Source organism: Sminthopsis crassicaudata, chromosome 3, assembly GCF_048593235.1.
Source record: "Sminthopsis crassicaudata isolate SCR6 chromosome 3, ASM4859323v1, whole genome shotgun sequence".
NCBI classification, from domain to species: Eukaryota; Metazoa; Chordata; class Mammalia; order Dasyuromorphia; family Dasyuridae; genus Sminthopsis; species Sminthopsis crassicaudata.
Window position 1 is genome coordinate 332,316,013 of NC_133619.1, and position 25,116 is coordinate 332,341,128.

Here is a 25,116-nt window from a genome sequence, read left to right on the forward strand (position 1 = left end):
GTACCAAAATAAATGACCATATCACAGAAATCATAGTTTGTTTGAATTCTTTGCTCATCAGACCATATTTGGAATATTGTAGATTGAGTTCTGGGTACCTTATCATGAAATCTACTGAAAAACTGTAGTACATTTAAAAAGGAGCTATCAGAATGCCGAGGAGCCTGGAAACTATTGTCTGTAAAGAATGCTTAAGGGAACAAGGTATGGTTAGCTTCTACAAGAGAGGACTGGTGATAGCTGTCTTCAAGTGTTTAAAGCACTGTCAAGTGAAAGAGGAAACAGATATCTTGAGTGTAGTTCCAAAGAGCAGAGGAAGAACCAGTGAAGGAAAATTATAAAAAGACACACTGTAGTTCCAGATAAGGAAGAACAACTGCTTGACAGACAAAGCTGTTAGTAGAAGAGACTGCTTTGAAAGAGAGCAGCTCCCTTTCACCAGACATATTCACAGAATCAATGAGCATCTGTCAAAGAGGTTCTAGAGATTTCTCTTCTGGGAAGGAGGTTGGACTCAATTACTGCAAGGTTCCTTCCCACTCTAAGACTCTTCACTGTTTATGATTCACAATGACAAATGGGTAACATCAGCCCAAGCTCTGTACTAAGAGAGGATTTATGAGTGAGAAACTCCCGTAGACCAGTACCCTAGAGGGCTTTCAGCATAAACAAGAAGTCTGGAGAAAATGAGGAGGAAACCTCAAAAGATAAAAGATTTGGTTGAAGGGAAGGGAAATATTTATTGGCTATCTTCCAAAATGTAAAGAGGACCTGGATTCAAGTCTTGCCTCTGATGTTCACTCTCTATGTGTAGGACAAGTCATTTCACTTAGCTTGGTCTGGGCTCCACATCTGTTTAATGAAAAGGTTAGACCACGTGGCTTCTGAGGTTCTTTCCAATTTAGATTTAGGATTCTATGATATGGAGGGTGGCTAGTTAGCACAGAGGATAAAGAGCTGAGCCTGGAATCAGGAAGACCTGAGACTTGCTAGCTAGGTGACCCTGAGCAAATCACTTAACTGTTTGCCTCAGTTTACTCATTTGTAAAATGGGCTGGAGGGGAAAATGAAAAATCACTCCAGTATCTTTGCCTAGAAAAATCACAAAAGGAGTTACAAAGAGCCAGACAAAATTGTAAGAACTGAACAACAGCAATAAAAAGAACTGAACAAAACAAGAGGGATTAAACTTACTCTGCTTGAGGACTAGGATTTGTGAGTAGGGAGTAGAAGTTACAAGAAGGTAGATAACTTCAAGCAGTTGATGTCAACCTTAAGAAAAGAAGCTGTCTCCTAGAGTCAGGAGGACCAGAGTTCAAACCCATATCAGACACTTAATACTTCCTAGCTGTGTGATCTTGAGAAGTCACCTTACCCCAATTTGCCTTGTCAAACAAAACAAAACAAACAAATAGAAAAGAGGCTGTCTTGGGGAGTAAGTGGATGAGTTCCATGTCATGAAGATATTTAAACAGATGTTGGATGACTACCATTTGGCAAATGCGAGCTCCAAAGTAGGAATTAGGATGTTCTCTGAGGTCCTATCCAACTATCAGGTTCTTGGATGTACCTTGTTTCTGTTCCTTTATAGATTTAGAAAGAGGCATTCAAAGACTCAGTCATTTTTAAATGTCAAGTTCTCCTTGAATCTTTTCAACAATGAGCTGATTCAAAGTATTCCAATAGATTTGTGATAGAAAGTTTCATCTGCATCTAGAGAGAGAATTATGGAGACTGAATGTGGATCAAAGCATAGTATTTTCACCTTTTTTGTTGCTGTTTGATTGCTTGTTTTTTCTCTTACTCTCATATCAAAAGGGAATATCCTTTTGATTTAATTTTTCTTGATTTTTTTTGATAAAAACATATGTTTAGAATAATTACATATGTTTAACCTATATTGGATTGCTTGCTGTTTTGGAGTGGAGAAAGAGGGGAAGAAAAGAAAAAAAGTTTGGAACACAAGGTTTTGCAAAGCTGAATGTTAAAAGGTATATTTAAATGTATTTGGGAAAATAAAATACTATTAAAAGTCAAGTCCTCTTTTCTTACTTCTGCCTCAAACCAATATATTTTTTTAAATGATCAGGTGGGATTTATTCATTTTTTAAAAAATAGTATTTTCAAATTTTTCTCCCTCTATCCCTGTCTTCCCCCATCCCCAAGACAGAAAGCAATCTGATATAGGTTAAACATGCAATTTTTCTAAACATATCTCCATATTCCAAACTAATACTTTATAGTTTCACTATATTAAAGACTTTCTTCTGTTCAAGAGAGAGGGATGGTAGGTGAAAGCCAGTCCAGCTAAAAACTTTATACGTTTTATCCTTTTTTTTTCCATTCAGCTTGCCAATTCCTAATTCCAAGCTAAGTATGGAATTCAGTGCACCATCACTGCTGCTCTCTTTTGCCCAAACTCCTCCTGCTCCCGGCCCTTTCTCTTGCATCCCCACTCAAAAATTTATACAAGCACCGACATAAATGTTCCATTATTGGAATAGGTGCCAAGGGCATGATGATTGTGGTGGTAGCCATGTGGAGGAATGAAGTAAGCAATCTAGCTCAGAGTTGAATTCTTCTTAAAAGTAACCAAGGATTTTTTTTTTTTCTGTATCTTACATGGCTCAGTAGGATCATAAAATATTAAGAGCTGGAAGAGACCCTAGAAATCATCCATTCAAAAGTGCCCTCTTTTATTGTTTCCTTTTCTACATATGGGGAAAAAATGAGGTTAAGATAAGATCAGAACTCAACTCTCCAGATTCCAAACCCAATGTTACTTCCACCAAACTGTCTTTAAGTATGGATTTGGGGTGGAAGGATTATATATCCAATAGGAAATAGTTTAAGAAATACTCTTAGCATTGGGTATAGAAAGAGAAAAGTGATGAAACAAATGGTGGCAGAATACTTAGGGCTGAACCAGGGTAAGGAGATATAGGACAAATAAGTCTCTCACTACTGTCTTTTGGGCTCATGAACATCCAAACTGCTTTACTTTCCTGAAGAAGCAGTTGTATCTTTAATTTTATCCATTGTTTAAAACCCCAGAGCTCAAATTAGCAATTTAGAGAGGAACACAGAGTCTGGTTGGTCCACTGCCATCATCACAGATTGTAGGGGCAAGGTTCAAGGTTGAAACAAAGTGACAAAAAAAACTGATTCTATGAAAACCCACAAAAATCTTCTGGCTAGAAGTGTCTAATCCCCCACACTTTGTAGATTGTAATTAAGTCAATAGAGTTAACAGAGAAAATCTTCCATGAATTAGGAGAGTCAAAAAGGAAAAAGATAGATGGATTTTGCCTTGGGTCACAGAGACTCAAGATAAAAGTCCTAGACTCCCCAAATAGGTTTTAATACCTTACATAAAGCTTTGGAAATAAAAACATTTAATGTTTTCCCCCCATCTGCAGCTCTCCCCACTTTTGTTTGTAGTTACCTACAGTTGAATTCTCTAAAATAGAAGGCAGGTAATGTGACCAGTGGTAGCATATTCTTGGATTTTCAAATGGTGAGGGAGATAAGGAGGATGGGTGCAAGTGGCTTATGGCACTGGAGAATGGCTTGGGGACATGTAATGTGGTAGAAGCTGAGATACTTGAAGAGGTGTTTGAGGGGAAGCACTCACATTTCCAAGACCATGACGATGTTGGCTTTCTCCTCAAAAGCATCAACACATTGCACAAGCTTAGGGTGGTGTAGACAGTTCATGATGTCAATCTCCTGCCGGATATTCTCTTTATCTTTTGCAGAATATGCCTTGAAGAATTTCCCTGCCCAAATTTTTCCAGTTTTCTTTTCAACAAGTCGAAAGACTTGTCCAAATTTCCCACTGAAAAGACAAAAGAAAAATTGGGGTGGGGTGGGAAAAGCTCATTTAGCCATCATGTTTATGAGATGTAGGCCTGGGTTAGTAAATCTCCTTTGCATAAACTACTGACTATAACCTTTGCAATTTATGTAATTATGTCCCTATGTCTCCTTTCCCAAGGTATTTCTCTCATTAGCTTAGAAACACACTCTTCAAATATAGAGAAATTTTTTAATCAAGCCAGCAGTTCTAAGCCTTTTTATGTTATAGACCACTTTGGCAATCATTCTCTAAGTTTTTTAAATGAGAAAAAAATATGTAGGATTACAAAGAAATAAAAATATATTGAAATGCAGTTATAAACAAATTATAGCCTAGTTTAAGAAGTGTTACATTAGACCATTCTTCTTAGACCATTTCTGGAGAAATGGGATATGCAGCTATCTTTGAGGGAGAGAGCAATGAAGTTATTAATCTTTACAACTCTTTTTTCCTTCCTCAGAATCAATACATTTAGAATACTTCTACAGGGATTTTCTCATTCATTCTCTGATCTCAGTAGGTGCCTCCCAAGTAGGCACTATTGGTGTTAAATTTTTTTCTGTCTGTCTCTCCTTGTAAACCCATTTTCCTGGAGTGAGAATAAAAGCCTAGTTCCATCTCCTTTATTTCTTTAAGGTAAAGCCTTCAGAGTGATTGCTGATGGATAAAAATTAGGGGAGACCTTAGGAATGGAGATCACCTCTCTCCACTAATTAATTCTCAAAGGTGAAAGTGGAAATTAAACAAGTGACCCTTCTAAAGAATCAGTTTCCTGCCCTACTGCTATTGCAAAGCCACTATCCTCAAAGCTACAGAGCAGGCTCCCACCTTCCTTGAGATAGAACTAAAGCTAATTTCATTTTCATTAATGATTGTAATAAGAGTCCTATATTTCTACAGGAAAGATGGATTGGTCAGATCCAAGGAGCTATGTGTGGAATGTACTTCTGGCTCCCCTGAATTCTGGGGATCATTTAAAATATCTTTTTAAGAAAAAAACCAGACCTGTGATTTCATCAGTATAAGAAGCTCCTATAGGGAAACTCCCATTATCAAAGTACGTTTATACCTCCAGTACAATGTCTTTTATAAGAGAATTGCCCCAAAGCACTAATGGAATGAAGAGAATGGCACACTCAGTATGCCTATGTATGCATTTCTGACTCCTAGGCGAGTGCTCTAACCACTAGCATACTCTTCCTCCTTCTAGTTGGAATTGTGTGGGGTGAGGTGGGGAATTGTATTATTTACTTTTTGTATTATTTATATGAACCTTATATTTTAGCAACTGCTAATTCAGGCATTGTGTTTGAATGCTTTCCTGGTGGTGATGATGGGGTAGGTAGAGGTAAGAATTTGTGAACATAACCCTCTATGTTTAAACAGGTGACTCTCCCTGAGAATCAGCCTTCTGCCCTGCCACCCAAAGCTAGAGAGCAGGCTTCTACCCCACTTACGATCCTAATCTCTCCTCGATGTCATAGAAATCAGCAACTTTTTGTTCAGTGTTGATTGTCACTGTCCGGTAGTCTACCTCGGGCTCCTTCTCATCTACAAACAGGGGATGAGGGTTAGGGTCAGCAATCTGTCTCCCCTCTGCCCAAGATTTACATCCCCCTCCCCAGTCTAATTAGCCCCATTTTGCACCCCATCTCAATCTCAGACAGAATGATGCTTTCCATACCATCATCCGACAGTTCCACTTCATCCTTAGGTTCTGTTGGGAGAAAAAACAAATAAACAAAAAAACATTAGAGGAGTCAGACACAGTCTACTCAATGGTGAACATCCAAAATAAGTAGCAGCACAAGACATCATGCCTTAGCATTACTAGGCTCAAATGTCTGGCCATGAGCCCCAGAGTCAAGTAAGAGTTGCCTCTTCTCCCTTCCCCTTCCTCACTGTGTGGTACCAAAAAGCTGACCAGTGCAGAACTGGCCAAAAGTGTGCAACAAGAGAAAGAAGGGGAAAGATGCCCAAGATTTTAATTGAGCTGGCAATTACCCACAGACAGGTTTTTAAAAAGTGGTATGGTGAAAGTGGAAATTAAACAAGTGACCCTTCTAAAGAATCAACCTCCTTCCCTACTATTATTGCAAAGCTACTATGACACCAAGAATGTCAGAAACAAGAAAGCCCAAAACAAAGTGAGGTTGGCAAGGGATGTGAAATTATGTGAGGGGCCAGACAAAGATCCAAAATCACGAGATGCTAGTTGGCATGGATGGAATTATGATAGTGTATGACAGAATGAGGGCAGAACTAATAAACTCTTCATTTGCTTTTCTTTTCTCCACTAAGGAATTTTCTTCAGACTGAAAAGAGAGGAACAAAGATGGTTTACAGAACATGGAAATCCAGGAGAAGTAGGAAGATATTAGGATAATTCCTTGCTATCCTTAGCAAATTCAAGTCACTCAATCCAAATCAACTATATTTCAAGGTAAAAAAAAAAAAAAAACCCTATAAAGTAAAACTTTAGGATTTGATTGCTGAGTCATCATAAATGATCTTTGAAGACTGTGGACAAAAGGACTCTGATGAGCTGGTCACAGGCAAATATAAAAATATTCAAGAAGTGAATAAAAACAGATTCTTGAAATTACAGCCTGGTAAGTTTGAGGTTTATTTTTGCCAATAGGTTGATACTTCTTATTAAAGGAATAGTTTGAGAGTGGTTTTTAAAAAGGAGTGGTTTAATTACTAAGAGACAGAATGGATTAATTGATGATAGGTGTGTGGATAATAAATTTATATAGATTTCTATCTATCTATCTATCTATCTATCTATAATCTCTCTATCTTTCTATCTTTCAACAGCTGGTAGCACACTGGATAGAATGCTTTGAAGTTTGAAGTCAGGGAGACTCATTCTTGAATTCAATTCTGGCTTCAGGCACTTGCTAGCTGTGTGATGCTGTGTGACTTAACCCTATTCCTCAGTTCCTGATCTATAAAATGAGTTGGAGAAGGAAATGGCAAACTATTCCAGTATCTTTGCCAAAAAAACCACAAATGGGATTGTGGTAAAACAGATATAACTGAAATATCAACAAAAAGATAATAATAATAATAACAACAACAACAACAACAATTAGCATTTATAAAGTGCTTTAGGGCCTGTGAAGTATTATTTACCTACTTTTCTATTTATGTCATCTCATTTGATTCTTACAACACTCCTGTGAATTGGGTGCTATCATCAACAACATTATTATTCCCCTTTTACAGGTGAAGAAACTGAAGGGAAAAGAGGTTAAATCTGTGTGTGAGGCAGAACTCAGATTTGGCTGACTATAAAGTCCAACTAACACTTATCCATTACTCCACCTAGCTGCTAATTATTAAAAACATATGGGAGAGTCTTTTATAATAACCTTTTGGTGAGATGGAGAAATGCAGACTGGATAATAACACAGGCAGATTTAATTTATATGAAGCAGGAAGAAAACCTTTAGTGGAATAGCCTCAGGATCTGTCCATGGTCCTGTTCAATATTTTTGTGAATAAGTTAGATGAAATCACAGAAAGCAGGTTTATCAAGGATGCCCAAAACACAGAGCCTACAGAGATAACAGATTTTTTAGATAAAAGAGGCAAGATTCAAAAAGATCCAAAACAGGCTAGGGGAATAGGCTCAATTTAATAAGATTAAATTTGAGAATGAAAAATTGCTCTAATCATAAATAATTCTTCCAACTTTCTACCCTCTGTTTAATGCAAAGGGATAAAATACAAAGGGGAAGATGATAGGAACATAGGATCTTTGGCAAATGATATTACACAATCATTTCCCTATAATATAAATAAGGTTGACATGGAGTACAAGTTATATTAGGATTATGGCTGAAGGTCAGCTTAAGTTTAGGAGTTACACTGAGATTAGAAATATTTTCTGATTTGGAGGCATTTTTAGGGTTGGGGTCAGCATTAGATTTATGATCCTAGTTAAGGATGAAGTTAGACTAGAATTACATTGAGAGATAAATGTTATACCAACTTGGAAGTTAGCATGAGGATTATGGATAGGGCAAGAACTGCTATATGGTTTAGTTTGCATTTTTTAGACTTAAAGGAATGAGGATTAAATAAGATACATTATTTGCCAAAAAACAGCCCCAAAACAAAAAACAAAATCCTGAACCCAAGACAGCTAGATTTGTAATCAAAAAACCTGTGTTGGAATGCTAACTCTACCACTTACCTGCATAGGCGTATTTTCATCTTACCCACAAAGTATGTTGTTATAAAAAGTTCTCTCAGTTGTCTTTAATAATTAGAACTAGAATATTTAAAATTGCCTTTATATGTAACTGGGGAAAAATAAAATATTTTTTCAATTTATTTTTTTATTATAGCTTTTTATTTACAAGATAGATGCATGGGTAATTTTTCCTCATTGACAGTTGCAAAACCTTTTGTTCCAATTTTTCCCCTCCCCCAAACTCTCCCCCACATGGCAGGTAGACCAATACATGTTAAATATGTTAAATGATATGTTAAATATAATATATGTATACATGTCCATACAGTAAAATAAAATATTATTTAAAAAAAAATCAGTGTCAAGGTGGCACAATGGATAAGAGTGATGGATTTTGCAGTTAGAAAGACTGAAATTTAAATTCTTCCTCAGACACTGATTCAACCCCTATCAGCTTCTCTCTTGCCCTCAGTTTTCTCATCTGTAAAATGAGGGGGCTGTTCTAGATTACGTACAAAGTCCTTTCCAGCTCTAAATTTTATTCTGGGTGTGGGGCATAGAATTTATCATGTCCCAGGCAAAACAAATTCTCTATGCACCAGCCTCAAAATTTGCATTATGTGAATGTCCATCAATTGGAGAATGGTTGGGTAAATTATGGTATATGAATGTTATGGAATATTATTGTTCTGTAAGAAACGACCAACAGGAGAAATACAGAGAGGCTTGGAGAGACTTATATCAACTGATGCTGAGTGAAACAAGCAGAACTAGGAGATCATTATGCACTTCAACAATGATACTGTATGAGGATGTATTCTGATGGAAGTGGATATCTTCAACACAGAGAAGAGCTAATCCAGTTCCAATTGATCAATGATGGACAGAATCAGCTACACCCAGAAAAGGAACACTGGGAAATGAGTGTAAACTGTGAGCATTTTTGTCTGTTTGTTTATTTTTCTTCCCAGATTATTTTTACCTTCCGAATACAATTCTTCCTTCACAACAACAACAACAACAAAATTCGGTTCTGCACATATATATTGTACCAAGCATATACTATAAGATATTTAATATGTATGGGAATGCCTGCCATCTAGGGGAGGGGGTGGAGGGAAGGAAGGGAAAAATTTGGAACAGAAGGGAGTACAAGGGATAATGTTGTAAAAAAAAATTATCTATGCATATGTACTGTGAAAAAAATGTTATAATTATAACATTAATAAAAAAAATAAAATTAAAAAAAAAGATTTACATTATGTTCATTTTAGTCCCTTGATCAAAACTGTATCTCCTTTCTGCAAAAGAAATTACCTAGCCTGGATCGGTACCTAACAGAAGACTGGGAATTTTTTTTGTTCTTTCTATACTTCTCTATTTCTGAAGCTTAGAACTTGCAATCAACCACACCCTTCTCTTCCCACTCCAATTTCCTCAAAAAATAATAGAGCTGTGTTTGGAGGGTTGGGATAAAGTTTTTCCTGTTTGAAAGCCCTGAGAGGTCTTGTTCCACTCCTCTGAATTCCAGGCAATTTCAACATTTCCCTTGGAATCTTAATAGTAAGGGAAGGGGGTAATGGGTTGTGTCACTGTGAGAACAAAGGGAAGTCAAGCTTGCTTCCCCTTAAACTTAATCAGCCTAACTAATCTACTGTAGACAGACTTTTTTTAAAAAACACACAAGATTTACGACCTGGACAAATACCTGCTTGCCTCAGTTTTCTCATCTGTAAAGTAATCTGGAGAAGGAAATGACAGATAGATCTTTGCTGAGAAAACCTAAATGGGGTCACAAAGAGTCAGACATGACTGAAATAACTGGACAATAATTTAGTTTTTTTTTTCTCTTTGGTTTCTTTCTTGAGGGTTCCTGAATTATTTGTTCCATTTTAACAACTCCTCGTATTTTCTAATAAGAATGCAGAGATGCAAAAAAGTCCTCCTAACTTCTCCTTTAGCCAATGGGTCTGTATTGCTGTGATTTCAATAAATATAATTACTGAGTAGCTTATTGTTACATATAACAATTAAGATTTACAAAATGCATTATATAGATTAATTTATTTTTATCACCATAGAATTAGAGTTGAAAGAAACCTCAGAGGCCACTGAGTCCAATTTCCTCATTTTATAGATGAAGAAACTGAGACAAAGAGAAGTTAATAGGATTTGAACTTTGTTTGTCCTGACTCCAAGGGTGGTACTCTGTCCGCTGCTCCATGCTTACAACTTTTTGGGAATATCTGTACTTTCTAGATTAGGAAAATGAAAAGTCAAGAGATTATAGAACTACTAAGTGGGTTTGGACCCATATTCAATATTCTTTCCTTTACATAACCCACCTTAACTATCCAAAGAGGTGGTCATCCTTTAAATGTTACCATCACTCGTAACTGTACTGCTTCCATGATCTTTAAATCTGAATTCCCTACTCTCATTCTAATCTTGATTTTTCTTCCCTTTCTTTCTGTCCCATTTCCCTCAGACCTATTCTTTGTCCTCACTGTAACCTTCAGTCTCTCTATTCTCCTAGTTTGGCTCGGCTGTTATTTTCCTTTCTTAATAGTCTTGGCTCTAAAGTTAATCATTCCAAATTTACATTGTCCTCCATCTTTCACTATCTTTCCTTTTTTGTCCTTTACCACTCACATCTTACTAGTTCTCAACCCAGGAACTTGAGAATGCAGGCAAGAATCAATTTGGTACTTATGACCCTCTACTATATTACTTAGAACTAACTTTCCAAACTGATTTCAACAATTCCCCTTTCACAAAACTATTTTCTATTAAAATTGGATCTGCGCTCTGCCCTCTACCTCCTAGTTCCATGAACTCTCATAGCACATCAACTGTGACAGGAAATATATGTCTTTCTCTGAGAAATCCTATCTCTTTTTATGGCTCTGCTCAATCATTACTTTCTCTAACCACTATCAGTGAGAAGTGAGGGCTTTCTCTCTCCTTAATATATCCTCTCCAATGTCCTTGAGGGTAGGGATTATTTTCTTTCTTTCTTTTTTGTATTTTGTGGGCACTTCAATAACATGTGATGAATTGAATCTTTATCTCTCTTTGTGAATATCCCCCATCCCATCCTACTAGAAACCTCATGTCTGTAACGTACCACTGGATCTATGTTTTCTCTTCCTAAGGTCAGTTAGGTGGTGCAGTAGATAGAATCTAGAGTCAGGAAGACCTGAGTGCAACTCTGGCCCTCAGACAGTTGTATGACCCTGAGCAAGTCATTTAACCCTCATTGCCCCAGTTTCCTCATCAGTGAAATGAGCTGGAGAAGGAAATGACTTTAATATCTCTGCCAAGAAAATCTCAAAAGAGATCACAAAGAATCAAGACGTGACTAAACAGTAGTCACAAAAATCCCTCTTCCTAGGAGTCCCAGGAAGCCTTGTTTAAAAGCCTGCTAATTGCTTCTCTTTGCCTTAGCAAATATCCTCTACTAGCAGTTAGCATGTAACTCTCTTCCAGGAACAGAGAATTAAGAACAGACTCTTTCTTAGGCCTCAAAGGAATGTCTTTTACCATTGTTGATCTTCATGTTTTGTTTTGTTTTTTTTTTAATCTTATGCTCACAAAATAATCAAGTTTAAAAAAAAAAAAGCCTCACTGCTCTTATGAGCTCATTTGGTGATTTCTGTAGCTTTCCCAGTCACTGCAAATTCTGACTAAATTGGGGAAATTAGTATGGTTAGGTAGGATAAGGCATCTCCAAGCACTAGGGCTAAAAAAAAATCATCCACTGAACCTTTTATGTACCTGATCAGCCTGTACACACCACTTTTCCCACCACTACCAAAAGGGAACTTTCCTTTCTTCCTCCTTGCACATGTAATCAAATCAGGACTTAGAATAAATAATGTCTGCCAAGTGCAGATATTTGGAGCAGCTAGATTGCACAATAGATAGAGCACCGGGCCTAGAGTTAGAAAGAGTTATCTTCTGGAGATCAAATCTGGCCTCAGACACTGTGATCCTGGACAAGTCACTTTTCTCTGCCTCAGTTTCCTCATCTATTAAATGAGAAAGAAATGGCAAGCAAACCACTCCTGTATCTCTGCCAAGAAAACCTTAAATGGGGCCCAAAGATTTGGACACAACTGGAAAAAAGACTGAATAAAAATATACTTTAGGGGGTGCTTATGTGACATAGTGTAGAGCGATGGCCTAGAAGCCATGAGGAATTGGGTCGTGGTCCTGCTTCTGACACATATTGGCTCTGCACTCCTGGGCAATTCTTTTAACCTGTCAGGGATCCAGGACATTATTTGAGACTCTATGTTATAGAGAAGATGCTGACCTCCATGGTTCTGAAATACCAGTCCCCTGGACAAAAAGTCAGTAATTATTACTGATTACTTTTGGGGATTCTTTTCCTCTTCCATGCAACTCTAAGGTAAGAGAAGAGACCAGAAAGAGGATCAGCAGAAAACCTGTGATGAAATCCAAGATCAATCAGTCGATGAATGGGGCTTTTATTAAGTGCCAGATACCATGCTAAGCACTGGATGGTAAATCACCTTGCTTCTCTGTATCCTGGATTCTCTATGTCTGGCCCAGATCTTTCCATCTCTCAAATGAAAGGTTGAAATAGATAACCACTGGGTTCCCTCTAGGTCTAAAATCTTAAAGTTCAACACAAAGACTCCCTTTCTCCAAATTGTTACTCAGCAGCCCTCAAGAATACACTTCTTTATTTAAATACTCCAATAGCTATTCTGAAAAGGAGGAATTTCCAAATTTATGTTGCAGAGCTAGGTTCAATCAATCAGTGAGTCAATAAGCATTTATGAAATACATACTGTATGCCAGGCACTCTGCTAAGCGCTGGGATACAAAGAAAGGCTAAAGCCCAGTCATTGATCAAATTCAAGTGAGGTATATAATATGCAAGCAACAATGTACACACAAGGTAATAAATGGAAAGTGGAGTCTTATGGAAGACACTTGGAATACAGTAAGAGGAGGGAATCACAAAGGCCTCTTGGAGAAGGAAGGATTTAAATAGAGTTTTGAAGGAAGACAGGGAAAGCAGGAGGCACTGGTGAAGAGGGATAATATTCCAAGCATGGAAGAGGGAGGAAAAGGTCATCTAGTCTTAATTCTTTCTTTTACAGAGGGGAAACTGAGACCCAGGGAGGTTGGGAGTGGGGCGTCTCATCCAAGGTTACACAGATACTAAATGGCAGAGTCAGGATTCAAATCCAGGTTATATGAATCTAAATTCAGCTTTCTTTCTCTACCGCCACTTCTTCCATCAGTGCATTCAGTATACACTGTTTTCTACCAGGAAATTAATCAAGAGGAAAGTATCATCCATTCAATCATATCTGGTTTAAAGAGGTTTAAGAGGCCCTACAAGCCATCCCTTCTAAAAGCCCTTCCAACTTCTAAGGCAAATAACAACTGTTAATTACATACTGAATTAATATTTATTATAGCGAGCACCATAACTTTAGATCAAATTTATGTCCCAGTAGGAATATATTTTTTTATGTGCCATAGATTTACTTTATAGTACACTGGGGTCAAGGATAAAAAACATTTAAGGCCCTGTTTTATGGGACTCAGCATAATTCCACTAATTTAAATGATTATAAAAGCTCCTTGTTGTGCCTGTGCTTTTATGACATGTTGTTGACCCTATCTATGATATATTTGCTGTTGAATCCTTGGTCAGGAATGTAATCCCCCAATTATAACATTCTTCCTTTGGGAACATATGGTCTTCTTTATGTTGTGATTCCCAGGGACACAATGCAGTAAAAAAAAAAACAAGACACTGTCTGTATAAGTAACATTCTGATAAGAGAAATACCAATGCCATTGGTATTGGAATTCCTCTTCCACCCCTGCACCTGCTGGTCAGAGGTCCGAGAAATGTGAAGAGGGAGGGATGGTGCCAGGAAATAAGACCATAAAAATCCTTGAATGGTAAACTAGAGTTTGATTTTATCCCCTAGACCAGGTATTCTTAAACTTGGGTTTGGGAACTTTTCTAAAAAAACTTTTGATAAATAAATTTCAATTATGATTGCTATCCTCTGTAATCCCCTGGATTATACTATATTTGAAAACATTATTCAGAGGAGTCCATGGGGTTCATCAGACTGCTAAGGAGGAATACGACAAAAAAATTTAAGAGTCTATCTAAAGGGAGCTACTAAAGATATCTGTGGCAAGAGTTTGCTCTAACAAGATAACCTTGGCAGTGAAGTGTGGAAAGAAAGAGACAGGCAAGAGGAGTTTAGGTGACTGCCTGGAAAAAGGAAAAGCCCCTAAGCCAGAGGTTGCACTCAGCCAATAACTCTACCAAGTGCTGTCTGAATCTGATTAAAATGTAATTGATAAATATTTAACAAAATATATACAAATATAATAAAACATAGATAATATTAATATGTGCTTTCTAACTCAATATGTGACCAGCAGAATCCTTGTATAAAATTCAATAACCTCTCTTTCTATTTGAGTTTGATACCATGGCCCTTAACTTAACTTAACTATGGCAATGCAGAAGAGAAAGAGATTGTTATAAAAGACATTAAGAAGCAAAAAGTGACCTGATGTGGAAGACAAGTTCAAATCTCACCTCAGACATTTACTGGCAGTGTGACTTTGGGCAAGGCATTCAATTACTCTGAGCCTCAATACAATGAAGATAATTAATTGCATCTACTTCATAGGGTTGATTTGAGGATAAATGAGATACAATCTAAAGCACATAAAATTTAAAACCCACCCAAATACTAGCTATTATTATTGTGGTGGTTATTATTCTTATAATTACTAGAATAAAGCTTTCTAGAGTAGCAAAGTGATCCTGAAGCTATTGCTTTTACCACTTCCATTGGTTTGTGATTTGGACTTCTTCTAGAGAAGAGACAATATTTCTGCTGTAGTTAAAATGATTACATCTTAGCTATAAAATACTTTTAAAATAAAATTTTGTTTACCAAGTTCTGCTCTGAGTAAGGAATTTGCTCCTTTCAATAAAGAAGTCTACATTTCAAATTCCTGGAAAAGTAAATAGGCATTATATGCACATAAAGTCCCACCTCATTTCCAGAAAAGGAATCAGTAGTGAGTAAGAGTAAGACTGAGAATAATCTGGCAAAATATCTCCTCCAGATTGAAGGTTTGGAAAAACAAGTCATGGAGTGACCTAGACTTTGTAGCAAAGCTGTCTGTTCCCAGAATCCTGAAGCCCTGGAGTTTTCTATTTTATTCTAGTCTTGAAAAAAAGTTAATAAAGACCTTAGGTGCTCATCATAGTAAGGGAAATTAGGGAAGGTTTATTAGACTCACTGTGGCTAAGATACAAATAAAACTACCCACAATCAAAGGAAGAAATGTTTCTATATTTTTTGATATATAAGCCACCTCTAAGGTCACACCAAAGGGAAGGTTGTTTGTTGACAAATTAAAATTTCTGGTTTAAGCTGAAAAGAGGAAAATGCAATAGCTAGTGATACTCTTAACTTTTTTTTTTTAAATAATAGCTTTTTATTTTTCTAAATACATGCAAAGAAATATAGATTTTTACCATCTAATGAAATGATACTTTATCAAATAGTACCTAAATGCTTTCATTTACCAATAATTCCTGCTTAGCCATCAATCTCTTATTAATGCACTACAATCTTTTAAGTAGTTGATTAGTTAAAGGTTACCTGTCTTTTTTTTTTTAACCTGAAGTGTATTTAATGAGAATGATCAAGCATAAGAAATCTAAAGGAAAGTTCAACAATAAATATAACAAAATGAGTTTTATAATTTGAGAATAAGCTATTTTTTTTTAAAGAGAGAGCAATAATTTTAATATAATGTGGGACATGCTTGGCTATACATTTAGGGGAAAGGCTGGATAAGTTGGAGGTGAAAGCCTCAGTGCACCTCTTAAGAGTATGTATCCTGTGATGGGAGCGTGACCAAATCTGGTGACAGTGTACTGAAATTACAGCCTCAATAAATGCCTTTTAAAAGTGGAAACTGCTACCTAAAAACTAGGGAACAATCTAGACATCCATCGAATGGAGACTGGTTAAATACATTATATTACATGAAGATAATGGAAAATTACTAGGTTGTAAGAAATGATGACAATGAGGAATTCAGAGAAGCGTGGAAAGGCTTCTGTGAATAGAAATATAACAAAGTAAACAGAAGTAAGGAAATAATATACACAATGACTAGTACAATGTAAATGGAGAGAAGGAAAAGACAACAATGCATACTGAGTGATTATACTGACCAAACTTGACCCCAGAGCAGAGTTGAAAAAATCTCTCTCTCTTTTGTTTACAGAGATAGAGGAACTATGAGTGTGGGATATAATCAATACCATTAGACTTGGCTGATGTGTGATTGGTTTGAAGTTTATTAGGTTGTTTTTTTGAAACCGTTCCAGTTTTCTTTTTTATTCTTTGTTACAAGGGATGGCTGGATTGCTAATGGAAAAAGCAGGCATATTTGTGAAAAGATGTCACTAAAAAGTTTTTTAGCAGTAGATCTGCAAATTTAAATGATGAAGTGACAGCAGTCACCCCCTCAGATCTATAATGTTTCATGGACAGAGACTTGCCTGCTCTTTTCGCTGAATCCCCGGAATGACACACAGAGGGCTTGCCATCCAAAAGTGAGGATGTTAACAATCAATGAAACTTACCTTCAGGCTTTTCTCCCACTGTGGTGAGCTCTGACTCTTGGCTGGGTTCGCTGGTTCCATATACATTGATTGCCCGCACGCGAAATTTGTACTCTCGGTCTGGCAGCAAGTCCTGGACACTAAAGGAGGTGCTGCGGCAGGTGGTCAATTCTTTCCACTCCTTGTCCCCAGAGTCCCAGATCTCCACACTGTAGGACAGCACAGCGCTGCCCCCATCATAGGAAGAGCCATACCATGACAGGGTCAGGGATGAGCTCCGAATATCTGAGGCGCAGGGGGTGCCTGCTGGGGGGTCTGGCTTATCTGGACACACGTAAACAAAGGACACACCAGAAAGAATTTCAACAAGAGTCTAGCACATTTGCTCTAATAAACCAAAAGACAATGGGTACAAACTGCAGAGGAAAAACTTTCTAACACTTAGAGCAAACTGGAAATGGAAGGGGCTAATTTGCGAGTTGGTGGATTCTTATTTCTTCTCCTTTTTGATGGTTTTCAAGCTGGATGGCCAGTTGTCAAATATGTTATTCTGGGAATTCTTTCTCAGATAGCAGTTGGACTAGGTAGCTGTTAAAAAGTCCCTCCCCACTCTGAAATCCTTTAATTTAGAACTATTATTTATGATTGGAATGAAGCCTGATACATAGACATAACAAATGATTATATCTACACACACACACACACACACACACACACACACACACACACACACACTAAAGCCCTTTGAACAAGCGATGCATATTCCATTTCTGACTCTCTGGAAGGGGGTGGCGTGTGTGTGTGTGTGTGTGTGTGTGTGTGTGTGTGTCCGCTTAACAGGATTTCCAGATCATAAGTCATGATTTCTGGGCTGAGCCTAAGTCATTAACTCATTTTTCAGAATAGCCTGAGTTCAGACTCTAGCTTTCTCCCTTGCTACATGACTTTAACAAGAATCTTTACTTCTCTGGGCTCAAATTCCCACCTCTGTACAATGGGAAGCTCTTTCCTTGGCTCTCAAGGTGGGTATAAATGAGACAATAAATATTTATGAGCAAACCTTGACAATATGTCAGCTCTTCTGGAATTTTGGAAGATAAGGCACTAATTGCAATTCTCAGGGGTTGAAAAAGTCATGGGTCTGAGCTAATCCTCCTAAATTCTTATCAAATATAAAAATGTTTATTTTTCCAAATACTGATTTCCCCTAAAAGATGCAATTGATTATTTTAAAAATTTGAGGTGCTGAATTTCCTAATACACCCAATTAACCTTTTACATAACCAGTGCAAGGCACTCCATTTAGTGGCAAAAAACCTAATTGCTGGTCCAGAGTAAAAGGCTTTCTAATGAAGATACTGGGAAAGTACACAACTATGAAAAACAGAGATTTGAGGGGGCAGCTAGGTGACGCAGTGGATAGAGCACCCGCCCTGAATTCAGGAGGACCCGAGTTCAAATCTGGTCTCAGACACTTAACACTTCCTAGCTGTGTAACCCTGGGCAAATCACTTAACTGCAACCTCAGAAAAAAAACAAAACAAAAAAAAAAAAAAAAACAGAGATTTGAGAGACTCTGAATTATAAGAACAGGGTTGTAAGAGACCCACAAATTTTTGTTGGGACTTTAAACTGTAACCACTTTTGCAAGATATTGGTAATGGTCTCTGTGGGGTTATGCTGTCTAGACTAAGAGATCATCATATTTCTAAGTTTTCTGTTTAAAATGTTCCTTTAAATGTACTTTGTTCTAAACAAAGGTGAATAAAATGCATTTCTTTCTTACGCTGGAATAATTTCTGGTTCTGAAGTTAGAGGATATCAGCCTCAGATTCAGTTTATTTAACGAAAAAAAAAAAGGTAGGTGTGTGTGTGTGTGTGTGTGTGTGCGTGTGTGTCTATGTGTCTGTGTGTTAGGGGCAGAAGTATGTTGGGGTAGATTAGATGGCCCCTGAGAGTCTTTTCAGCTTTAAATACATTATCCTATTCCTTTCTTTGCTGAAGTACAGTACTATATGTGTGGAACATCATACGTATTATCATATTTGGTTGATGTCTTGGCTAATTTTAATTAATTTTTCCTGCCTTCTCATTTTCTCTTATTCTCGTTTTTCTTACAAGTGATGATTCTCTGCAGATGGATGTGGAAAAGAATATAGATGAAAAGAAAAAGTGATTTTAAAAAAGATATAAATTAAAAAATAAACAAAATTAAATTCTTTTCCTAAAAGTATTTTTAGAATAAATTCTAGTTTGAACTATAATATTTTTGGTATTCTAGTGAATTATAATCAAATTACAAAAGTGACTAGTTACTAAGTAGTTTTCCACTTCAATCCAGCTTAACAGTCCCATTGTCCATGTGTAATATCTAAGATACATGTTCTGATTGACCAGATCTTTGGGTTGTTCATCCAATTCCATATCATTTAGGAAGCTCTGCAATGTTGTAGGGCTTGATACAATCAGCACAATGTCATCTACAGCCACCCAGAAGACATCACCATCTATAGGGAATCCTTCTAGTTTCTCTTTGTACTGGACATCATCCATGACCGTATCAAACACATTTGGTGAGTATCTGTCTCTCCTTGTTATTATTTTTTTCCATATTTGTAAATAAAATGTTGTTATTGACAATTATCTTTTGTTGTTATATCTTGCATAGTTTTAACATATGCAAAGGAAATACCTTATTGGAAGAAATCTGTTAAGGTGGCATTTTGCTTTATTAAGTCAAGTACTCCCCCCACCCCATTTAACAAATAATAAGAAAAAGGAAATCTGTATTATCTATACTTTGTAATAAACTTTGTGGCTCTATCAATATTTGTGTTGTTTTTTTTTTCCACTCTCCACTTTTAAAAGCATCACCTATCTTGCTTAAATAAGCTGGCTTAAATAAAATAGGTTGTCAAATCAAACACTTGCTGATAATAAATCATAATTTTGAGACACCCCCCTCAGTTACCAGACCACATATGGGGTCAAAAGACACATTTTAAAAAGCTGAACACTTTTGGTTGGAGCTGTCTTAATTGTATGTTAGAGCTTGTCACTTCCATTTTTTCCTTTAAAATGATTACCAATTTTTGTTGTTGTTCTAGTTAACTAATAATAGTTTAATTCTACACAGATAGTTGATTTGATAATGGCTTTGATTTCCATATTATGAAGATTTACCTTGTATGTTGCATATCAAAAGTAGGGCATATATTAAAAATGGTTGTTTGGAAAGAGTATTGTGCTAAGTCAGGATGAATCCAAAAGAACTCTTCCTTTCTGTAGCTTTGAGTTATTCCACAAATTGTATTTATTTTATTTTTAAAAGAATAATTGATTAGAAAAATAGATTACTCTTATTCTAATTTAATCATGCTAATATATGATCCCTGGTTGTTAAAGGCACACCATTCATGTGGTGGCAGTTTTATTGTCTAAATTCAGGCAAAATACTTAAGGGGAAATAGTACTGGAATGGGGAGGAGAATGGAACAGCAGAAGCCTGAGATTTTGGAGCATTCTCAAAATAGCATAGCATCCTGGAGACATCCCCAAACTGAATGGGTGAAGAATTTTTTTCCTTCTGGAAAAGGGATAATTCTTTTCATCACAACTTGTCTAAGCAGGGTATTCCACCAAATCTCCATTTCATTATTGGGCCCATTATACAGCACACATCACAAATATTACTTGTGCCTCTATTCAAGTTTCTTTTGTACCAGGTATCCCCCACATGCCAGTTAGGTAGCATGGTGTATTGAACCTAGGGTCAGGAAGATTTGATTTTAAATCCAGTCTCAGATACTTGCTCTGACACCTTAGGCAAATCCCTTAATCTCTATCTCAATTTCCTCATCTGCAGTGGGGTTAATTCTTGTTGTGAGGATAAAAGGAGACAACATTTGCAGAGTGGCAAATCTCAAAGTACTATATAAGTAATAGTTGCTGTTATTACTACTATATTTCTCCACATTGGACAAGAAGTCACTTGAGAGTAGAATCCATATTTTTGTCAATGATGGACAAAATAAAGCCCTAGGACCACATGAAGGAATAAAAAGAGTCACAGATAAAGATCCTAAAAAAGGAATATTCCTAAAGCAAGCAGATTTCTCATACATATCCACACAAATACATACATGCTTTCTGTGTGCAAGACATTCGCATACAGTGCTAGATACTTAACTTTGTATACCCTTTGGCACTATTGTTGATCTTATAGTGAGGGACTAGGATGTGAGGAGAAGAGAAAGGGGAGGGAAGATCAGATGAGAGAAGTTAGTTCTAATCTCTGCAGGAACTTTGGAATTCTCTCATGAGTTCTTATTTATGGGAATACAGTTACCCTAACTGCTCTAGCCTTCCCTTTCTGAGGAATAGAACTTTCTAGTCCTAATCCATGGTTACTCTCCACTGTATCTTGCTGAATATAACAGCCACAAGCATTCATTTGTATTTTAAGGTACACATATTGCTTTTGAAATATTATCTCTCTGTTCCTTACTGACTGTGAAAGGTAAGGGTAGTTTCCCTCATTTTATAATTGGTTTATGTGTTAATAATATGAACACAAGAAGTTGTCTTATGTTACTTCTGATGACCATGTATTCTGCCTCTTTTCTACCATCTTACCTCAGGTAGTAAAGAAAGAGTCAAGAGGTCTTTCTCATACGCAAAGAACATCTTAATTAAGTTCCTGATTTGTCCTTTTAAAAGAAGACTCCATATGGAAATGCTGTGATTTTATTGATGTAAGCACTATTTCAACAAATAGCTTTACAATAGTTACATGCTTTAGTGTCCAGCTTTTTAAAATGTGGCTTTTGATCCCATATGTGATCTGGCAACTGAGGGGGGGTATCTCAAAATTATGATTTATTATCAGCAAATGTATGATTTGACAACCTATTTTATATACCTATTTACCTGGAATCACATAACATTTCTCAGGCAAAAAGGGGTCATGAGTGGAAAAAGTTTAAGAAGCCTTGCTTTAGTGGAAGATCTCCTTGAGGTTCTGGGATTGAAAATCCATTTTCCTGTGGCTAATAAATGGCTGAGCCTTGGGGGGGAAAAGGTCAATCTATTTTTTTAAAAAAAGAAAAAAGTAAGCTGTAGACTAATCAAAAAGAAACATAGTTTTCATATTTTGAAATAAAAAAAGATTAACCAAGCTAACAAAATATTTCCAAATTGATATCCTACTTGGTCCTGCTTTAATCAATCATCAGGGCCATCTGTGATAAACACACTCATTGCTAGTTTGCAAATAGGTGCTGCTAAAATGTTTGAAAGGTTTGTCTCAAAGAGGTTTACATGATTCCTTTATAATGCTGTTTATGTGATTTACATCATAGGAAATACTGGAAGTTCATGGAGTATGCACTGATGTTTATGGAAAGGTAAAACTCAGCTCAATTCAAGTTAAATGATCAGTACATAATTCTGAATTAGTGGGGTCTGAATGAATGAATGAGATTTTACTGTATATAAATATGAGTTCTCATTTCACTGAGCCATTCTATTTTTAGCTCCGTGAGGGGGAAGCAGACAGAAAGCACCATTTGCCTCCCATTCCATTCCCCTCCGAGGCTATTTAGAAGGGACGGTATTTAACATGCCGCTCCTGCCAGCTGGCCAGCTGCCATGCCGATGGCCCGTCAGAGCCGACCTCACGAAATAAGAAACTAAACCATAAAAGGCCACAACTGGAGGATGGCTGATGGGGAAGGGGGGCTTGGGGCCTGGGGAGAGGGCAGTGTATGTGTTGGGGGGAATGTCATGGGGGAAAAGCAGTTGAAGCAGCCAGCCCCCAAAACCCACAGCAGAGGGGAGGTGAAACTATGAACTCAGGAGAGCTGACGCTGGCTTCCTTACTCATCTGCTCCCATTCTGTGCACCTGAAGGAACCGTCCAGCTTCACCTCACTTTTCATTCCAATGTAGTTGGAATCTTTCTAATAAAGCCCTCCAAAGAGAGCTAGGACCGGTGGGCATGGGGGAGGTGTCAGACAATATTTATTTAGTCTCACTATTTCATAGATGGGGGAATATAAAGTCCAGATCTGTTATAAGTAAAAGAGAGAATAAGCTGGGGGAGGGGAGGCAAGAAAAAAAAAAAAAAAAAAAAAAAAAAAGGAAGTTCTGACTCCCATCCCTCAGCCCTTGATCTCTCACAAAAATAGCTGATTTCAGCTAATGGGACAAGAGATGGGAAGATAGAAGATGTAAAGAGAATGAAGAGGGAAGCAGAGAGAAAGAATTGGACATATAGGCAGAAAGGAGAAGGAGGCAGAATGGAAGGAGAGAGAAAATCTAAAAAGAACTGAAGAAGAGAAAGAGGGGAAAGAAGGAAGAAAAGAGCACATTAGAAATAAAACAGAGGGAAAACAAGAATGAAGAGGCAGCTCCTGAAAGAAGGAGAGAGAAAACATGAATTAGTAGCTAACATGAGGTACTTGGATTCTTTGGGAATTCCTAGGATCCTTGACTTCTTTCTTGGAAGTAATGGAGATGGTGGGGGAACAGAGAAAGTGGCCCAATCTCCGGGCTTATTGTACTATTTGTTCGAGGAGTTTGGCTCCAGGGGGAAGTAGGAGTTGGGTAGTGCTGGAATTAACAGTCATGTTTTTGCAGCTCATCTTAAAGGACTTCCCTGATTATTTCTTCCTATTTTTCAACTTCAATTTCCCTTCAGTCTCCAGAATTCCAGCACTTTCTGTTTACCCAATCAATTAAAAAAAAAAAAAATTTAAAAACTCAGCCGCCTCATGCCTCAATGCCTGCCTGTTTTTTTCTTTTGTTTTTGTTTTGTTTTGTTTTGTTTTTGTTTTTGTTTTTATTTGGTTTGGTTTGGTTTTTTAAAGAAACAGTGGTTGGGGGGGAGGGGTTGTGGAGAAATGAAACATCTGCAAGAAAAATGAGCAACTGCCCAGTAGGTAGATACATATTATCATAAAATGCTTTAAAAGTGGTTTTGAGTCTCATGATTTTAAAACTTTTTCATGCCTTTTTTTTCTTTTCCCCATTTCTAGGATTCTTTTCTTTTTCTCAAGCCTCTGTTTTTTTCTCTGCTTCCTTCTTCTTTCCATTTATCTTTTTCCTATCTCTTATCCATTAGCTGAAGTTAGCTTTTTTTTTTTTTTTTTTTTTTTTTTTTTGTAAGGGATAGTAGGGTGAAGGATTGAATATAAATTTTTTTCCTTTCCTTCTCCCCAAATGATTCTCAGTATTATTTGAAGCATATCTAAGCTTCAGTTTCCCAGTGCAATAGTTTCTTCTGTCAAGGGACATTTCCTATCTTTTCCTGTTCACAAAGTGGCACCTACTAGCTGAAAGTTGGGAGATTTGTCTCCTAGTTCTCATTTTGAATTCTGATTGCATTAAGCCCTGCAGAAGCTGATACCCACCAGGAAGCCAGTCATATAGACCCTATTCTCTCTCGCTGCCTCCTTTTCTCCCTTTTTCTCCCTCTCACTCCCTCTTCCTCCCTCTTTTTCTCTATCTTAAGGTAATGAATAGAAGTGGGAATCAGATCTGAAGTTTCAGAACGGAGAACAGGAGGAGAAGCCACATGTACATAAGGATAATAGATACACCTACAAATCCATTAAAATACCTACACAAACATTCAAGCAAACATATCCACAGGCACATCCAGGCACATTCAGTCGGTTCGGGCGTGTCCGCTCATCTCTGTGGATCGTTCTGGGGGTTCTGCACCCCTCCGCAGAGCCACCTTCCTCTCCCTCTCGCCCCCATCATGTCTCACCGCCTCAGGCCGGCTCACTTACCCACCACGGTGACATTGACTTGAGTCTGCTTGGTGCCTAGCTTATTCTCCACCAGGAGTGTGTAGCAGCCGCAGTGCTCCTGCCTGGTGGCCAGGATGGTTAGCTTGCTGCTGTTCTCATTGCTCTCAATCTTGATGTGCTCACTCTCTTGGATCTGGTGGAGCAAATGGCACAATGAGCATAGCCAGAGAGAAGAAGAGGCAGCCCCTTCTCGGCTTGTCCGTCCCCCCACCAACCGCCTGGAACGGAGTGGGATTTTGCCCTGCTCCTGGTGAGAGAGGGCCTGTGGCTAATACAACATAAGAAAATTCAGACTCAAAAGGAAAAAAATCCACGAAAATGAAAAACCAAATAAACAAAAGGTGAAGATACTATGCTTCTATCTACAGTAAATGAACTATTTCAGCACTTAACTAGCCCCCAAGCTCAGAGCTTAGGGACTTCTTTTTTCTTTCCCAAACTTTCTCCTTTTTCTGTGTTTAGGATCATAGAAAAACTTTTTAAAAACCTTTTCTAGCAGAATCCCAACTTCTCAAAATTAAATAATTCTTCTCGAAAGTTATTTTAGCAAAACAGGAAGAATACAAGGATTT

At 37.3% G+C, this 25,116-nt stretch overlaps 1 protein-coding gene across 10 annotated transcripts in view; it reads right to left on the reverse strand.

Moving 5' to 3' along the window:
• Positions 1-25,116, reverse strand: part of MYLK (myosin light chain kinase) — a 424,364-nt gene that overhangs the window by 50,539 nt on the left and 348,709 nt on the right. For all 10 annotated transcript variants that reach the window (XM_074301410.1, XM_074301411.1, XM_074301413.1 and 7 more), the window contains 5 exons: positions 24,524-24,677; positions 16,750-17,052; positions 5,544-5,576; positions 5,317-5,410; positions 3,635-3,838 (listed from right to left, as the gene is read on the reverse strand). In XM_074301410.1, coding sequence (XP_074157511.1) covers positions 3,635-3,838; positions 5,317-5,410; positions 5,544-5,576; positions 16,750-17,052; positions 24,524-24,677 — 788 coding nt within the window. The remainder of the gene's footprint in view (positions 1-3,634; positions 3,839-5,316; positions 5,411-5,543; positions 5,577-16,749; positions 17,053-24,523; positions 24,678-25,116) is intronic.